The sequence below is a fragment of the Nanorana parkeri genome, unplaced genomic scaffold (genome assembly GCF_000935625.1).
Source record: "Nanorana parkeri isolate BGI_ZX_2015 unplaced genomic scaffold, ASM93562v1 scaffold54, whole genome shotgun sequence".
NCBI lineage: Eukaryota > Metazoa > Chordata > Amphibia > Anura > Dicroglossidae > Nanorana > Nanorana parkeri.
Genome location: NW_017306322.1, coordinates 2,671,896 through 2,689,086, shown reverse-complemented (window position 1 = coordinate 2,689,086; position 17,191 = coordinate 2,671,896). Strand labels below are relative to the sequence as shown.

The 17,191-nt window shown below is 42.1% G+C and overlaps 1 protein-coding gene across 1 annotated transcript in view; it reads right to left on the bottom strand.

The window, feature by feature from the left end:
• The window catches only part of CEP135 (centrosomal protein 135), a 49,740-nt gene extending 39,093 nt beyond the window's left edge, over window positions 1-10,647 (bottom strand). The window contains exons 1-6 of the mRNA XM_018575733.1: window positions 10,503-10,647; window positions 6,959-7,149; window positions 5,812-5,979; window positions 3,370-3,511; window positions 3,125-3,209; window positions 1,728-1,856 (exon numbers count right to left, since the gene is read on the bottom strand). Of these exons, the coding sequence (XP_018431235.1) occupies window positions 1,728-1,856; window positions 3,125-3,209; window positions 3,370-3,511; window positions 5,812-5,979; window positions 6,959-7,149; window positions 10,503-10,615 (828 nt within the window). The 5' untranslated portion in view covers window positions 10,616-10,647. The remainder of the gene's footprint in view (window positions 1-1,727; window positions 1,857-3,124; window positions 3,210-3,369; window positions 3,512-5,811; window positions 5,980-6,958; window positions 7,150-10,502) is intronic.
• Window positions 10,648-17,191: the final 6,544 nt, after the last annotated feature.

Below are 17,191 nucleotides of genomic sequence, written 5' to 3'. Positions count from 1 at the left end.
TCTTCATAGAAAATTAGCAAACTAGTTCATGTGCAGTAAGGAGTTTGAGCTTTAAATATGTTTGCTGGGAGAAGTCACAATCCTGTCATCATATTCTACTGAGAATTCACTAGCTGCTTTTCCTAGATAGATGGTCCAATTTTACGAATAACTAAAATAAAATCCTGTGGGTGTCCTTATGGTCATCAATTGTATTTTGATTATTATTTTGCACTGATTTTTATAGTTAATATATACATTTTTGCACAATATTGTTTTTATTTGGTCTTCAATTTAGCGAGCCTACGAAGAACTCAGGGTAATCAGTTTTATGAGGATTAGTAGAGAATCTCCCTAATTACAGATCCCTACCTGTTTTCAGAAATAAAATGCTGATTTTTTTAAATTTTTTATCAGAGCAAACGTTCTGACAATATTTTCGAATGGAGACTGTTGCAGACATCGTGGGATCAGAAGTGCCAGCAAGCAAATAGGAGTCAGCGCTTAAGGTAAGTGCTGACATTAAGGGACATTTTTTTTTATCCTTTAATGTCACTTTAAGGGCCCAAGGAGGCACTGAAGGATGCAACTACTTGTATAAAAGGGCCTTTACTAGAGAATGAGAAGTCAAAAGGCTCTTGAAAAAGGACTGTTAAAATTAAATCTGGCCCTTAATAGTACTCAAAACTAACCTCTGATCCAAACCCGATTGGAGAAAAGCTAAGATTTGACTCCCTGAGAAAATTCTAGGGTCACAGCCCCTCTTTTCGCACTGAGCTAAGAAAGCTTTCCAAGCTCAATAAGACACTTTTCAAGATTTTTCTGTGCCTGCAAAAAAAGTTGAAACAACATCTTCAAGCCCTTTTCTCTTAGGATCTGCGGCCAAGAAAAGACTGGACCCCGAGACAGAAGATACAGTTTGATGGGAAGGCGCCACAGACTGGCAGGGGATATCTGTGAACCACGCTCTCCTGGGCCAACAGGATACGTCAGTGTGTCTATATATGACGGCGCAAAAGACAGCACATCGCTTGGGCTCCGATTGTACTCAATTCAAAAAAAATCTTCCGGATTCTTGACCTCAGAGTCCTGCAGGAACCCTATGAAGTGCTTGTTGATGTAGCAAAAATAATATTCCAGGTAAATCAGTTTTGCAGAGTAGTCAACAAGTCACCTTGGATCATCTAAAGTTTGCAGCACATCCTATACTTCACTGACTCTTTGTTCTTATCCTTGTACCTACTGTTTAACATTTTAGATTTAGATCTCTAAATTTGGATGTCTACTGTATCAATTTGATTGGCAAAGGAGTACTCGTACTCGCCCGAATGCTCCGATTCCTAGCCCAATACTTCTGGTGTCAGGAAGCTGGGCAGCGCATCATTACACGCTGCTCGGCTTCCCGATTGGTCGGAGGCTGGCCAATCAGAAAGCCAGGTGCCGCATCATTACACGGCGCCTGGCTTCCTGAGTGGCCAGCTTTCAACCAATCAGAAAGCCTAGGACACTAGGTAAAAATCTGAGGCATGCCAGTAGTAGGAGTTATCCTGGTCTGGTGTAAAGTCTGTTTGGTTTGCCAAAGTTCATTCCTCCTGTAGGCCTCAGCATAACCTGAAGATTAAAGACTTCCTCCTGTGGGTAGATTTGTACTGACCACCATTCCCAGTAACAAACTACAAGTAGACTGATTCATGGCATAACTCAATGTATTTGACTTCAGTAAAAACTGTGGGGCAAAGAAGAAATACCTGAAGGTTTAGATGGGCAACAAGTTTTTCATTACTTCTGTATCTGGCTTCAAGGGAAATTACATCATGAGATCGTCCTCCATCCAGAGCTAAGGCCAACCGCTCTACTTCTTTGTCTCTTAATTCGACCTATGATGAAATATAAAGACATTAGCCATTAGAGTATGTTTGGTAGAATTTATCCAAGCCTCATTTGGGAAAAGTAACAAGGAGACTGTCCAATAAATGCTGTTGCCAAATGACTTCTACATTCAGCCCATTCACAAAAATGTGCCTACTGATCAGCTTAATTGATCGGTTACAGGATTCCGTTTTAGCCTGCAAACTCTACATAGATAGTGAAGGGAAATTCACTAGACATCTGAGCTCTTTGACAATATCAATTATGTGGCAGCCAATAGTGGGCAAAATGCAAAAAGATAACTGCATGTTACTATGGATCACCAAGGACACCACTTTAAAAAAAAGAAATACTATAAATCACTAGAGGTTGATCAGATAGTTATGCAGTAGGTGAAAAGAGACACGGAACACAGAAATTAACATATAAAACAAACTAATGAAATATCTAAAACCCTAAAAGTACAAAAAAAACTTTCCAGTCGTTACTGTAATTTTGTTATATTCATTTTGTAAACAAAATCCATTCTATTGTCCTTTTGTTTGATATAGTATGTGGTATACAAAGTGCATACAGCTTGTTAGAAAATTGTCGAATCACTCAACGATCCTTGATCTCCTGTCGTACACAGTAGTACACTGATCATATTACATAATTGACACTAAACTCAGGAGTTAAATCTAAAAAAAATGCATTCAAGTAGCCTATTAACAAATATGTAGCTTATTTATCACTTGGCTGTGGATCCTCAAATCATCTCTGAATTTGTATCGATATTGTACTTCGTACTGCAGGGTGACTACTTTGGTTCTCCATGGTCCCTGTGTGTGTTGTAACTACAATTTCGTAAACTAAACGAGAGATTGATTGTAGTCCATTTCAGGAGCGAGCTTGGAGTGGTGGCTACTTTACACACAGGGACCATAAGGAACAAAAGTAGCCATCCTTTTTGCCACTCAGTGTCAGCACAAATTCAGAGATTATTTCAGGACCTACAACTAGATGACGCACACATAAGTTACATTTGTGTTAACAGTTAAAGTACTTGAATGCATTTTTATGATTTAACTCCTGAGTTTAGTGTTACTTTAAAGTTCTAAATGTTCCTCTAACCTTTTGAGATGTATACCTGACACACCGGTTTCCTAAAGTTGCTGTTCGACTTTCATTATCTACAAACTACTGTATGCAATACCAGATTAAACAAATACCTGTTTATGGTTACATCTATTAGGCACAGGTAAGAAATGTAAATACATTTCACACTGAAGAATACCTTCTGAGTGAGATGTTTAACTGCTTTCTCAGAGGTGTCCAGCTTTGCTTGCAAAGAAATCACGTCCTGCTGAAGTTCCCGAATTCTGAAATGTACAGAATAAAAGCACACAAGTTACATGCCAATCTAAAAAGAATGCTCTGTATTCAATCATACTGTTGAGCAGATAGCATATGCATTGAGGTATTATTTAATTTTACATTATTCTGAGAGTTCTGCTTTTTGTATCAGAACAGAGGACATACCTGTCATCAGCAACTTGCAGCAGATCAGCAACATAAGGATCCTCTGGCTGAGGTACAGGGTGACAGCTCGTTCCAGATGGTGGGACGGGCTGGTCAATCTGCATGCGCTGACGCCGAAAAGGAATGTTTCGCTTCTTTCCCCCTACAGAAAAATCAAGAAATAATTGTAGCATGCCTAGTATAGCTAGCTTTGACACACACAGTAAATGCATTTAAGATGTGTGACTGTTTAGCGAAAATATTTTTCATTAAATATCAGAATTTTCCTGCAAGGATAGGTCATGTATTAAAAAGGTAATGTATATTCTATATGATTAAAAGTTATTTTTACATGCTGGAAATCCTAACTGCACTGTGTAGCAAAGACGAGGACAACGATGGAAAATGCAAAGAGCAAGGATACTAAAAGTCACTGAATTAATGCCAGTTTGGATCACCATGCATTTTGGGTCAAAGTTTAGCTGATCTCAAGTCTTACCTTCAGTATGGCATAGTAGTGCCGACTCCTCTTCTGTACTGAAATTGCTTACTCTGGTTTCACTGAACATTGTGAGCTTCTCACAGTGTGCATTAGAAATGACAGCAAGTCAAACAGAACCCACCCCTCATTTCCTTGCTGGATGACATCCAAAATCATCAACCCTTTCCCATTTCATTCATTAGATTTCAGTTCTTTGAATCATAGGGGCTCAACATCAGATGTGTGCCTTACCTAAGGTGGTCTGCCTGAAAATGCAGCCTGCCAAGAAATACCCACTCCTCCACACTGACTATCACCCATCAAGAAATTTTGATAGTATGGGAACAGACCGCACTATCCAGAGAATTCCAATACTTCAGACTTTATTGAAATTCACAGCAAATCCAGTATAACAGTGAATAAAGCAACAAATACCAGCACTGCACACCCCCAACCAGCTACAACCTCTCACATGTTTCAAGCGTAGGCTAATTCTATGAATAATCCTACGGGTGAAACATGTGAGAGGTTGTAGCTGGTTGGGGGTGTGCAGTGCTGGTATTTGTTGCTTTATTCACTGTTATACTGGAATGCTGTGAATGTCAATAAAGTCTGAAGTATTGGAATTCTCTGGATAGTGCGGTCTGTTCCCATACTACAACATTCCAAGATGGAGACGCACCTAATAGACCAGCACCTGGGGAGTCCTGATGGTGGCTAAGGAATTGGAGCGGTGAGATTTCCTTTGGCTCGACACAATATATTTTGATACTTGCACAACTCCTCCCAAGTGCAAGCCCACTGCTTGAATCAATTCTGGGGACTTTTGAGAACAGAAGTGGGGAAGGGTGCGGTGATGTTTCCATCAAGCTATGCGTAGCACCCTGCTGGCCCCTCCCACCAGTCTGTCTGCATTGGATAGAGAGGCACCCAGGACATAAGTGACGACATAACTGGGTCTAACTAAAAAGGTATGTAATGAAAATGGAAAGATTTAAAAAAAATAAAAATAAATGGTCTTTAGCATGTTAATGGAGGAGGGATGGAAGAAACCAATAGAGCCAAAAAATAAACAGATTAAACTTCGGCTTTAAACAAACCCCTTTTTGTATCTTTACTATGTTTGATGCCATGGAGTCTTCCTTGTTGTGCAAACTGAATGTTAGATTGGCCATTTTGGGGTTTACAATTGGGGTAGAGATATTCAGCAATCTCCCCTTTCTTTCAGCTTAGCTTTTGACGGTTGTCTGCTGATCACCCTCTCCCCACCTTGGGCATGCTTGGGCCTCTGCTCAACTGGCCGGGCGCGCACAGGTTACTCTCTGGGAGTAGTAGGTGATAGCACTGGTATCATATTGTTAATTAAGATAGGGGTTTGTCACTCTCCTTTTGAGTATACAGGTATTCCTCACTTAACGACCGAGTTCCGTTCCTATGACCAGGTCGTTAATTGGTCGTTAACTGAGGTACTCTATACAGTACTGCGTTAGTACAGTACTGAACAGTGTACTGTACATCGGGCAATAAAATACTTACCGGGACCCGCACTGAAGAACGGAGGACATCACTGTCGCCGGCGAGACGTGGCACTGATGCTGACACGCAAGGTCGGAGGTCGATCGGAGGTCGGTCGTAAGTGCGAGTCGGCGCAAAGCAGGTAAGTCGGTAAGCGAGGAATGTCTGTACTCACCTGATATATGATTATCTAGATCTCCGCTTTCTCCCGAGGAAGCGCTTGGAGTGCAAAACGCGCTGAGAGAGAATCACCTTTCCTGATATAAGAAGAGGCATTCTTGTACGAGAACATGTTATACCATCTATGTTTGTCATGGCCACCTTCACCTTATTTGTATGCCAGGGTGCAAGAAGAGTATTTTTCCTTCTTCTACTAATATATTTAACACTGCTTTTTTACATGGTGGTGGAAGGGGGGCGGGGGTGTCTTTAAGCAAGTACAGCATAACAAAACAGCAAAATCTAACCTGGTGTTTGCACCACAGCTTGCAGGTTCTTCTCTTGCAGCTGCTGAATCCTTTCGGTTTTTGCTTTGCTCTCCTTCTCCATTGACCGGATCTTATGCACATACTGGTTATTCAAAAATTTCAAGTCAGCTGTCTGGTGTTCAAATTTTCTTAGAGAGGCTTTCAAGTCTTCAAAAAAAAAAAAGCAGGGAAATAAAAAAGGAACAATATGAAAAAAAACATTCTACATATATCATTGCTGATCTCCTTTTGACAAAACATAGTTAACACTATAGATACTTCCCGAGTGACCTGGAGCAAGCATGCAACTAGTGAAGTTAAAAGAAAGTCATAATTTGCATACCCGCGCTGGGTCAGTAACACATACACACAAAATGACAATACCATACCAGACACACACGAAAAGTGGAGAGGTTACTAAAAACAGCCCGTCAGGTTTCAGATGCGTTTGTTTTTTTTGGTGTAGGTTACAAAATGAAAATCCATTTCCGATTGGGTGCTATGATCACCACTGTAGTTTTTCCTCTAGGCTTTATAGCTTTATTCTTTAACTAACCTGTTCAACCAATGTTGACAAACGAACTGTTCGCAGATGAGATACAATTCAACAGCAGCACCATAAACTAAAAAAAGCTACCAGCATACAGTCCAGAATGACCAGTCCTTTCAGTATATACACTTTTGGGTCTCATGAAAAAAAGTTCCTGAAATTAAGAAATTGCCCACCAAGTGTACAGCATGTAAAAAAGCAAAAGGAGCTTTGTATGCGAGCATCAAGGTGAACATGTCATGCAGTGTTCATAGGTCATCTGAAGTTGCATGCCCATTTAGCAATAGTGTGCCACTTGGAAGACTGCTGGTGGGCGCCTGGAAAAGAATTAACTCACTTAAAAAGGAAACATTCATGATAGCCATTAGAGCCCGGGCAGCAAGCTGCGGGAACTACTGCCCACTTACCACAACTGGTGTTTTAGATCATATATTGACCTACACTAAAGCCATTATAATTGTGACTGGAAAAAAAAACTGCAGAGAACATCCGGGGCAAAACCAACTATTGTATCTTGTTAAAATGAGATGCATTACCTTGAAGCACATACACACAAGCAGACATATCAGAGAGAGACTCTTAGGTCCAGTGACTGACCTTTAATGTGTCGGTCTGATTCTTCTTTGATCTTCAGGAGTTCCAAGTGCAGCTCATTGTTTTCCCTGACAAGTCTGGCATTTTCTGCCTTGTAGGGTTCTATTACAGAGTCAAAATTCTTATTTTCCTTCTCATTTTTGCTAGCACTTAACTTAGCATTACGAAGGCTTTCTGTAGTATGAACGAGGTCACTGTGAAATGCACACAAAGCAAAAGGTCAGACAAGTGCTTAAATTGATCAACAAGAAAAACATAAGGCAAGGTCACACGGGCGATTGAACTCGGGCTGGAGCATTTGAAGACCTTAGACTGAAATTGTATTACTAAGCTGATAATTGGTGCATGTCAAAATCCTCAAATACTGTGAGGCTTGCAGAGTTTCCTGCTCAATAGGTCTACGGGCTTATGAAAAAGGTGCAATTCTTACATTAAACAGACAAAGTGTGTCCAGAGACCACTCCCTATTATTTTAACCCTTACTGCGGGTCCCCTGACTCAACAATTCTCAACTGTGAGACAATTCCTAGCAAAAAGGTGGGTGATATGATCAAAGGACAATTCATATAAGAATCGGAGTGTCAGTTAATGTGGCAGTTGACGCAAAGCTGGATGTCTGCCTGCACCGGAGTAGATTACCCGACATGCAGGCACTGGCAACCATGGCAGTGGACGCAAAGCTGGATGTCTGCTTGCATGTCAGGTAATCTACTTCAGTGTTAAACCGGAGACAGCATCAGCCGCGATCATATAAGAGGGGTGAAGGCATCGACAATATTTTGGCACATTTGAACCTCAAAAGATACAGCAAAGACACAGTAAAGACATCACTCTTCTTCAGAGTGAAAGGATCGGGACCATCCCCAAAGGAATCGATTCCAAAGACATCCAAATGTGTGAGTACTCCCATATTGAAAACATATGTTATCCACCTGGAGATCCCTCAATGTGAAATCAACCATTAGGAGATATCTAAATTACATCCTTGCGGAACTTTACCCTTAACCAGGGATTACCTACCGGACGAGGGAAGTCCTCATTCAGCACAGCAATATATTATCCACTTTATATCATTTCTGCAAGTGGATACAAAGCTACCATGTATCATTGACTGTATTGGTTCATGAGAGCAGACAGGTCTGCCCATCCCGCAGTGGAAACAATTAGATGTTGCAATAACTTCCATTCATTTATACTATATATTCCTTTCAGGGGTGATCGCTGTTTTGATTTTCGATTGCCGTCAGCTCCATTTTGAAAATTGAGAGCTCCACCGGTCTATATATTTATTACCAGCAACCAGTCCGTGAATGTTTGAATGAAGTGAGTGAATGAACCAGTGGATTCATTGATTTTAATTGGGTTCTTAGGTGGTTTGTCATGTCACCGTGTGTTGTTTTAAAACCTTTTTGAATAAATCATTTTTGTACTTTAACTGACACTCCGATTCTTATATGAACTGTCCTTTGATTTGATCATATCACCCACCTTTTTGCTAGTAATTCTTACCTTATTCCTCACTCCAGCAGGCTCCCTTCATCTGTGCGGACTGTCCCCGAAGCCTCTTTTCAAAGGCGCCTCGGCCAAAAGTCACATGAAGTAAAATACAGGACCATTATCATTACATTGTGCACAAGGGCACAAAGGACCCACCTACAATCCGGAGCATCAGAGAGAATGGAATAGTGACAGAGCCTGCTGGAGGGAGGAATAGGAGAAGGAAAACATTTTATTACTCTACCTCCTAGACTTGACAAGAGCCCCTACTGCAAGTGTAACTTTTGTGTAATTTAGTCTTGTCTGCTCCTAGCCAAAATCCAAGTCTACTTTATTTGGCAGAGCTGATTTAATAAAGGCTAAAGTACATTTTCCACAGTAAACCCAAGCATTTTTTGCAGGCCAAGCAAAACATTTCAGCACACTGCATAAGAAATTTACGTGGATTCTCATTAATTGTTTAGTTCACTTGAAACTAATATTTATCAAAAGTGGAGTCTTGTAGATAGAAATCCCCATCATTCATCTGTTGGGGACTTCAGTGGCATATCACCACTGTACACGCAATGTAAAATAATGATAGTAAGTTGGAAGTGACTTCATACAAATGATCTGAGTGATGTCACATCAGGTGATTGCTGGTCTTGATACATTGCTTGTACCTACACAACAGGGAGTGGCTGGAGCACCTGCTTCTCTGTACATCACCATAGTAAGTGGTGAACAGTTTTTGCAGAGAGGAAACCACCGGTCATTTTATTGCAAATAATTAGTTGCTTGCACAATACTGATTCTCAGAGCTTGAAAAATTTTAGGGTGCCTCACCAGTCAAAAATGTCACAAGTCCGCATGACCGGACTATAGCCTTGCAATTTATGTTAAAACAATTTGGGGTCACAGAGCTTTCTTTTGGGGGTATATAATCACCACTGGGGTTTTATTTATTTTTTTACTGCATAACGAAAAAAGTACCGTATATTTTGGAAAAAAAAATATGTTTTCCCTACGTTATGTTAAAAAACATTTATTCTTACCCATATTTTTGGTCAAATATAAAAGACAGGGTCACGTCGGGTAAATAGACACCAAACATGCGAAGCCTTAAAATTGCGTGCGCCCGCAAAAAAGACAAATGTCATTTGATTGTACAGTATTTGCGGTTGTACACTGCCCATGAACCTTACAAATACCTGATGAAAACGCGATCGCAAACAAAATTGGGCCAATATTCGTAAGGTTGGGCACCTTTTCTGGCAGAACAACAGGTATTATTCTGTATTTGTAGCATTTATAAAGGAGATACAACTTAAGGAAATGGGGCATGTATTGCAGAGATGTACTGCATGTTTTGTTTTCAATTTTGAATTTTCCAGAAGGCCAGATTCACACCCAGGCGGCACTGTTTTTGCGCTTTGGTTCGCGCATGTTCAACGTGCAGTTATTTGCGTGTTTATGCGCATTTTGGTTCCTATGTTTATACGGACGTACATGAAGATGTGTGTTTTGACTGGCAGCTTATAAAAAATTGTGGGCAATGGACGAACATGCGTTTAAACGCGCATGAAAATGTGCAATATGCTTTTGCCACGCGTTTTCATTGAAGTCTTTGATGCAAAAAACACGCCTTTCACTGCCCAAAGAAGTTCATGTACCTTTTCAGGTGTTTTTCTGCTGGCGTTTTCCTACTCAAGTGAGAACAAGGGCCATTGAAAATCATGGGATTTCTTGTGTTGGGTGTTTTAAAGTGCTTTTCCAACAGCTCAAAAACTCCTAGGTGTGATCTAGGCCTAACTTTCAGCGTTTATTAGAACAGTGTGGTTCTGTGCAACCATTACCGTATACATAGGGCTTATTATTATCAGATCACCCATGGCAACTAACAAAAACTGAAGACTCAGAGAAATTAAGAATAAGTGGGAAAGAAATACAATTAAATATAAAGAAAGGAGAGTAAATTTAAGACAGGTGCGTTTCTGGCAACGCTGCACTTGGGCTCTGAAATATAGTTTGCCATATAGAAAATAAAAATGAATGAATACAGTGAACATACCTGAAGAGTTTTTCAACTAGAGGTAAAGACTCGATGCCTAGTGGCTGCTTGTAGCCCAGCTGGTCCAGGCGCTTACGGAGGTTAATGAATTTTCTTTCTGCGGCAGTGCTCATTGTAGAAATTCTGACAGCCACAAAGGCCCACTTTCAGTGCTTACAGAAAGAAAACATCCACATTAATTTAAACATTGCACAAATCCTGCTTTTTGTGACATCAAAATCCAATTGTGTGCCTGCTTATTGCAAGAGCTAAAACAATATCAAATCATAACTAAAGCAATCTCGATCTAAGTAGTTCTCTTTCACCTCTGTACAGTGACAATCTCCACGTTTATAACAGGAAGTGTTCCTTCATACATCTGACTTAACTTCCACATGCATCAGCTGATCCTCCTACATCTTGTACAATAAAACCAGTTTCTGAACTAAACCAGAAGAAAAATTCTGAAAGGAAAACATTATGTCGCAGAATTCCTCTAATTTTTCATAGATAAAAACTGTAAAGCACAAACTACATGAAAGAGCACAAAATGCACACCAAAGAGAAAGTGGGAGTAAAAATGCCCTATCGTCACTGGTAGCAATAATAAGCCTCAGCATTTGTGTCATTAATAAAAACTCTCAGTATTGGTGTCAGTGGCAGCAATAATACCCCCCCCCCCCCCCCCCCCCCAAGCATTGGTGTCAGTGGCCGCAATGATAACCCCCAGCATTGGCATCAAGGACTATATAGGATGACATTGTCATCAATTGGGAGTGAGGTATAGCAACCATTCCTCAGTTTGTGGCTTACCTATTCCCCGTTTACCATTACCAATAGGGATACATTTTTAGTGCAGGAGCGTACGGATCAGGTCAGCACAGAAAACGAACGTTGTGTGAACAGGCCCTTACTCTATTACATTGGAAGAACTGCAAGGCCCCTGCTTGCTAAATTTTGAGAGCGCTGCAGAAACATTGAATAGATGATCAAAGAGCTCCATGACACACATACTTGTGAATGTGCAGACCTGACACCAGTGAAAACATCCCCAAAAAGTATTTCCTGAATGAGAAGCTAAAGCCCAATGCAGAGCGGAGACATACTGGATCTTTAAATTAAGTACACTGACATAATTTGATGTGAATGAGGATCTTAAGATTAACAAAATGTAATATTGCCCTAATTTTCTCATCTTAACTATTTTTCTCAGATGGTAGGATATTAGGAAAGCTCCTTATTCATTCATGATACTTTTAAGGCCCCATTCCCACCTAGGCATTCGGTAAAATGACCTCTGTTCACACCCGAGTGTTCGGTCACTTGTAACAAAATGCCTGTGGCTTGAAAAAGTACATAGGTTTCTTTTGGAGCGGGATCAGGCATTTTGGCTCCAATGGACTTTAATGAAAACAACTGAAAAATAAAAAAAATCAAATTTTTTTTCATTGTGTTGCCTAGTAACTTACTTTGCATTGCCTAAAGATAACCGCTCAAGCCTCAAATGCTTGCAAAAATGCTTGTACAAACAAAGAGAGAAAAAAGAAAAAAAAAAACCCAAGGACACTCAGCTCAAGTGTGAATGGGCCCCAAGTAACATATCCTTGTCTCACTGACCCAGCAGAGCAAGTTATTTGCTGCCACCTATTGTTCACAACCTGCAATTGCACTGCATTTTGTATTCCAATGGGCACATGTGAAAGGGAATTATCATTTATTTACCTTTTTAAATAGTAACATTGTTATTCATTTTGAAGCCATTCATTAGCACTTTATTTTGACTCTGCTCATTTTGTAAGGGCCATTACAAGTGCTATTTTGTGTGATCGTACTGGACCGGTGTGATATCAAAGTTTGTGACTGCGTTACAATGTGTCACGTAATCACGCACATTTTTTTCGGTGGTGGAATGTGTGACCGGCCCATTTCTTCCGGGGTTAAAATATGTGACAAAAAGGTGTAGAATTCAAAGCTTTGTCAGCTGTTCCAGGGCAGATCGGCATCGCAGATCGTATGTGCAGGAGAACTGATCTTCCCTGAAACAGCTGATCGGTCCTGAAATCTCACTTCTATCCGACTTTGTGAAATGTCAGATCGCACTCACAAAGTTGGATAGAAGTGACATTTCAGGACCGATCAGCTGTTTCAGGGCAGATCGGTTCTCCTGCACCTACCATCTGTGATGCCGATCTGCCCTGGAACAGATGAGAAAGCATTGAATTCTACACCTTTTGCCGGTCACATATTTTAACCGCGAAAAAAAATGGGCATGATTACGTTAGAATGTGTGACCACGTGACTGGTCACACATTCGAAACCAGTCACAATCTTTGCTAGAACACCGGACCACAGGCATTGATGTGCCCGTGTTCTGGTATGGGTGATTCCACTGCGGGAGGGGGATTGGCCCCCGCCATGCCTGGAACGCACTGACCATGAACCAGCCCTAAAAGCCTGTATTTTAATATTTTTTAAACCTACATTTTATTTACTTCACTATAACCCCCTTTGGAATACTTCTGTATCAATTAATTTAAAATAATTTGTGGTCTATTCATAGTGTACATTCACTGTGCTATGTTTTACCCATTCACATGGTTCTGGTTCACACTAATTACCAGCACCTCTGCCTGCCCCAACCACTGATATATTGGCACCTAGACTTGATAAAGGGGATCCTTCCCCAAAACACATTGCCTGGACAACTGCCCAAGCTTTGACCTGGAAGTGGGAGGCACTTCACCTCCTCCCAGCCACTGGGGCTTTAAACAATTAAACCGGCCAGACAGATTTAGGGGCCCTTTAGGAAAGCAGCATCATAAAGGACTTCTGTGTACTTCATCAGGGTGGCTTCCGGACTCCTGAAGCAAAGTCCCAAATACTAAAAGGGGGGAGCAGTGCTGGGAGAAGCAGGAAGCTGGTCATACGACCTTTCAAAAGGTCACATGACAGCACTTCTCATATACCGAGAACACACCCCTCAGGACATCTTAGGGCCACTAACAGCACTGTGAGGGGAATATATCAAAACTGGAGCAGACAGAATGTGGAGCAGTTCTGTGCATGGCAATTGGTTACGATGGGCAACTGCTGCAATTCTGTCTGCTCCAGTTTTGATAAATTCCCCTCTATGCATTTCATACAGAACATAAATTGCAGGCAAAGAGTATTCCGAACAACGACCTGCAGTGTGCTTAGATTACAATCCGTGGGTATTAACAAATAAATCAAATTTGAAACAAAACAGCTAGAAAATGATGACATATGAGGGAATGTATACACAATTCTGTCACATTATATCCAGTCAGGTAATGCAAGGCTTTCTGTGAATGGACAAAGATAGATCCTCTATTTTATCCCCTACTTCTGTCCATTCACATAACACCTTGCACTCTGAAAAGAATGAACGAGGGGAGAGGAAAGGGAGGGCGAATGACAAGGTCCCTTCACTAACACAGCATTCCAGCAAGACTAGGATTTCAGAAACTAAACAGCATAGATCCAGACCTGGAATAACCATCATTAGAGGTAACTTGTTTATATAGAGCAGTGTTTCTTAACCTTTTTTCAGTCATAGGACACTTTAAAAGTATGACAAATCTCAAAGCACCCCACTCTGAAATGTAATCAGATAGAGTCCGATATGGATTTTATCAAGAGTTTCCATCACATCAAAATCCCCCTTTACATAAGGAGCCCCCCTTTTCACATCATAGTCCCCCTTAACATAAGGATTCCTCTTCACATCTGTGTGAAAATATCAAGGAAGCCAAAAGGCACCCTGGTTGAGAGGCTGGTATAGAGCACAAGTCCAAAAAAACATAAACTTGCTAGAGTTCCATTTTAATAATTGTGAGATGATATCCTACAATGTGGAGATTAGCGTCAGAATTCTGTGTAATTATCACCACCAGAATTCTGACATATAGGGGCTGATTTACTGAAGGATTTACTGAAGTTCCATGTTCGCAGAATAAACTGTATGATGATTGACTCATGTGCAGATTAAATAAGTAAAACAGAGATATTCTTTTCTCATCACACGGAGTGAACATTCCAAAATACTTTAGGACTTGTTTATGTCAGTGACCAACAATCTGCCTCATGTCCTATCGCTGCAGTTCACACCTAAGCAATGTGCTGATGTGCATAAAACGTCTGAGTCCTCCATTGGTGGCAGTGCCGATCAACCATGCTGCCTGGCTTCAGCATTCATGCTGCAGCGTGACCACAAGTGCGTCATCCCAGACACCCAAAGCGATGTCATGGCATTCAGAATGAAGTTTGGGTTGCCACAAACTCTGCCTGCATTCCGCCAACTGCCATTGCTGGAAGCCCAGGAACCGCTGTCCCAGGAACATGCCACACCTTCGCCAGCCACCTGCACTACCCCAGAAGGGGAGGAGGAGGACAGGGCAAGAATGCCTGGGGTGGTAACAGGAGGCAGCCAAGGTCCTGGAAGCATTTCAGGGGTACCTCTGACAAAAGACACCAAGGCTTCGGGCAATCATAAGCCAGCAGAGCTGCATCAGAGGGGGACCGCTGACCCAACAGCCATCCGGTCAGGAAAGAAAACAAATGTTGTCAAGTCCTGGACAGCAGGAAACACAATCTTAAAAGAGAACCATGGGGTAACCCATAGTTCTCTTTAGGGTCACGGGAGGACATATACTAACCTCCTTCTGTGACCCAAAGCTCAGTGTATCACGAGCTACAGCTTGCGGTATACTGAGACTGCCGCAGCCAGGACGGATCCCGACATTACTGTCAAGATCCACCCAGCTGCGTGACTGACAGCGCAAACTGCCAATCTAGAGGCAGCTGTACCCGCCCCCTCCCCCGTTCGTTCCTCCACTCAGCACTGGAGGATCGGAGAGGGGGGGAATCCCTGCAGGGAGCCGTGACTGGCAGTCACGGCTCTCTGCAGGGAGATGATCGAGAAGTGAGCGAGCGACGCTATGTGTTCGCTCACTTCCTGATCTATAGGGCTAACGTGTGACAGTTTCATTGTCACACGTCGGCTCGAACTATGAGGATAAGTGAAAATCACTCACCTCATAGTTCTCCTTTAACTGAGGGAGAAGTTTTTAAACTGCTCTAATTGTGTTTCCTGTAGAGGGAGGAAACAGATTGTGTTTCCTTGGGGGGGGGGGGGGGAGGGAATAAATAAAAAGAGAGAAGCTTTGTCTCTACTGGGAGTTCAGCCAATCAGCGTTTAGATTTTTATTTTTCAAACTGTGAGGTTGCTATAGGCAACAGAGACACATCCCAGATAGCAAGGATAACTTGCCACAAACTTGTGTCAGGGTTAAATTCTAATTCTTGTTAACTTGCTGCACACATTCCTGGCAAGTTGTAGACTTGCAGAACACTCGCAGCACAAGTTCTAGTTGACACTTTTTGAATTTGTAGCAGATTTGCTTAGCAAGTCTACAGCAAGAGTCCTGCAGGTCTTAGGAAGAGCTCTGCAAGCTCGCTGGTCTGGAGACTTGCAATGCAGACTTGCTGTAATTGTGCAACAAAATTATGAAGCTTGGCAAGTCTGCAATAGTTCAGCAAGTCATTTTCAAACTTGCAGCACAATTGCTTGCTATCTGGGATTAGGGGGGAGTTTATCAAAACTGGAGCCGACTTGCACTGCAATCAATCAGCTGCTCTGTTCCATTTTCAAATCTTAGATGAACAGACTGAAGAGAGATGCTCCAGATTTGATAAATTCCCCCCATTGTATTAATCCCCTTATTACCTCAGAATTCAGACATATTATCTGACAATTACCTCTCAATTATTTATTTATTTTCCTCCTGTCCCCTTCTTCTGTTCTATATGGCGCTGTGAGTTGTATTCATCCACCGATCATATATGAGACTCCAGCTCAGCACTCTGTGCCAGAAAACTGCACCACAAACCATGACGGGACCCCCACTCCATACATCACTCCCTCCAGTGACAGGCCAGAGAACAGACCCCCAGCTCTCTCCACACACTACAAGGAACAGCTGTGGATGACACGCCGGCCACTTACAGAACATGCAGCAGAGTCCGGCTCCTCACAGCACTTCCGGCTTCATGTCTCCTTCATTGTGGCCAGCGAAGGGTTACTAAGACACATCTGAGGTAGTCGGGTCACACAGCGGCGGGCGAAGGAGCGGTTTAAAAATGGCGCGCAGGAAGCCCGGTCTGGGCCGATGAAGCGCACAGCCTGTCACCCATAACAACCCTGCTCTGCCGCCCTCCGGCGACGTCATTGACCCAGCCCCCTCCGCTAGGTGCTCCAATCTGACAGTAGCCGGGTAGGTGGGCGTACGCTCCGCCCACTGTCACCACACTTCCTATGACAAAAGGAGTAGAAGTCAGATGACACAGTGAGCTGCTCGGAGCAGGAGCTGACACAGCAGATCACATAGCTGTATATGCCGAGCAATCAAAGAAACATCCGACAACAACCCCAACCCATAGTAGAGTAGAAAACAAAGCTCATCACTCGGCAGCCTATTACAATGCACTGTTATGCGGTGGTGTCACAAAGTGACAGAATCTGGAGCATTTGCCCATGACAACTAATCAGCTTCTCTCTTCAATGAAGCTTTGAAAATGAAAGATAAACGCTGATTAGTTGTCATGGGCAACTGCTCCAGATTATGTCTGCTCTAGTTCACTAACCCACACACTAAAATGCTGAGTTTTAGGGCTCATTACCCCCATTAGTG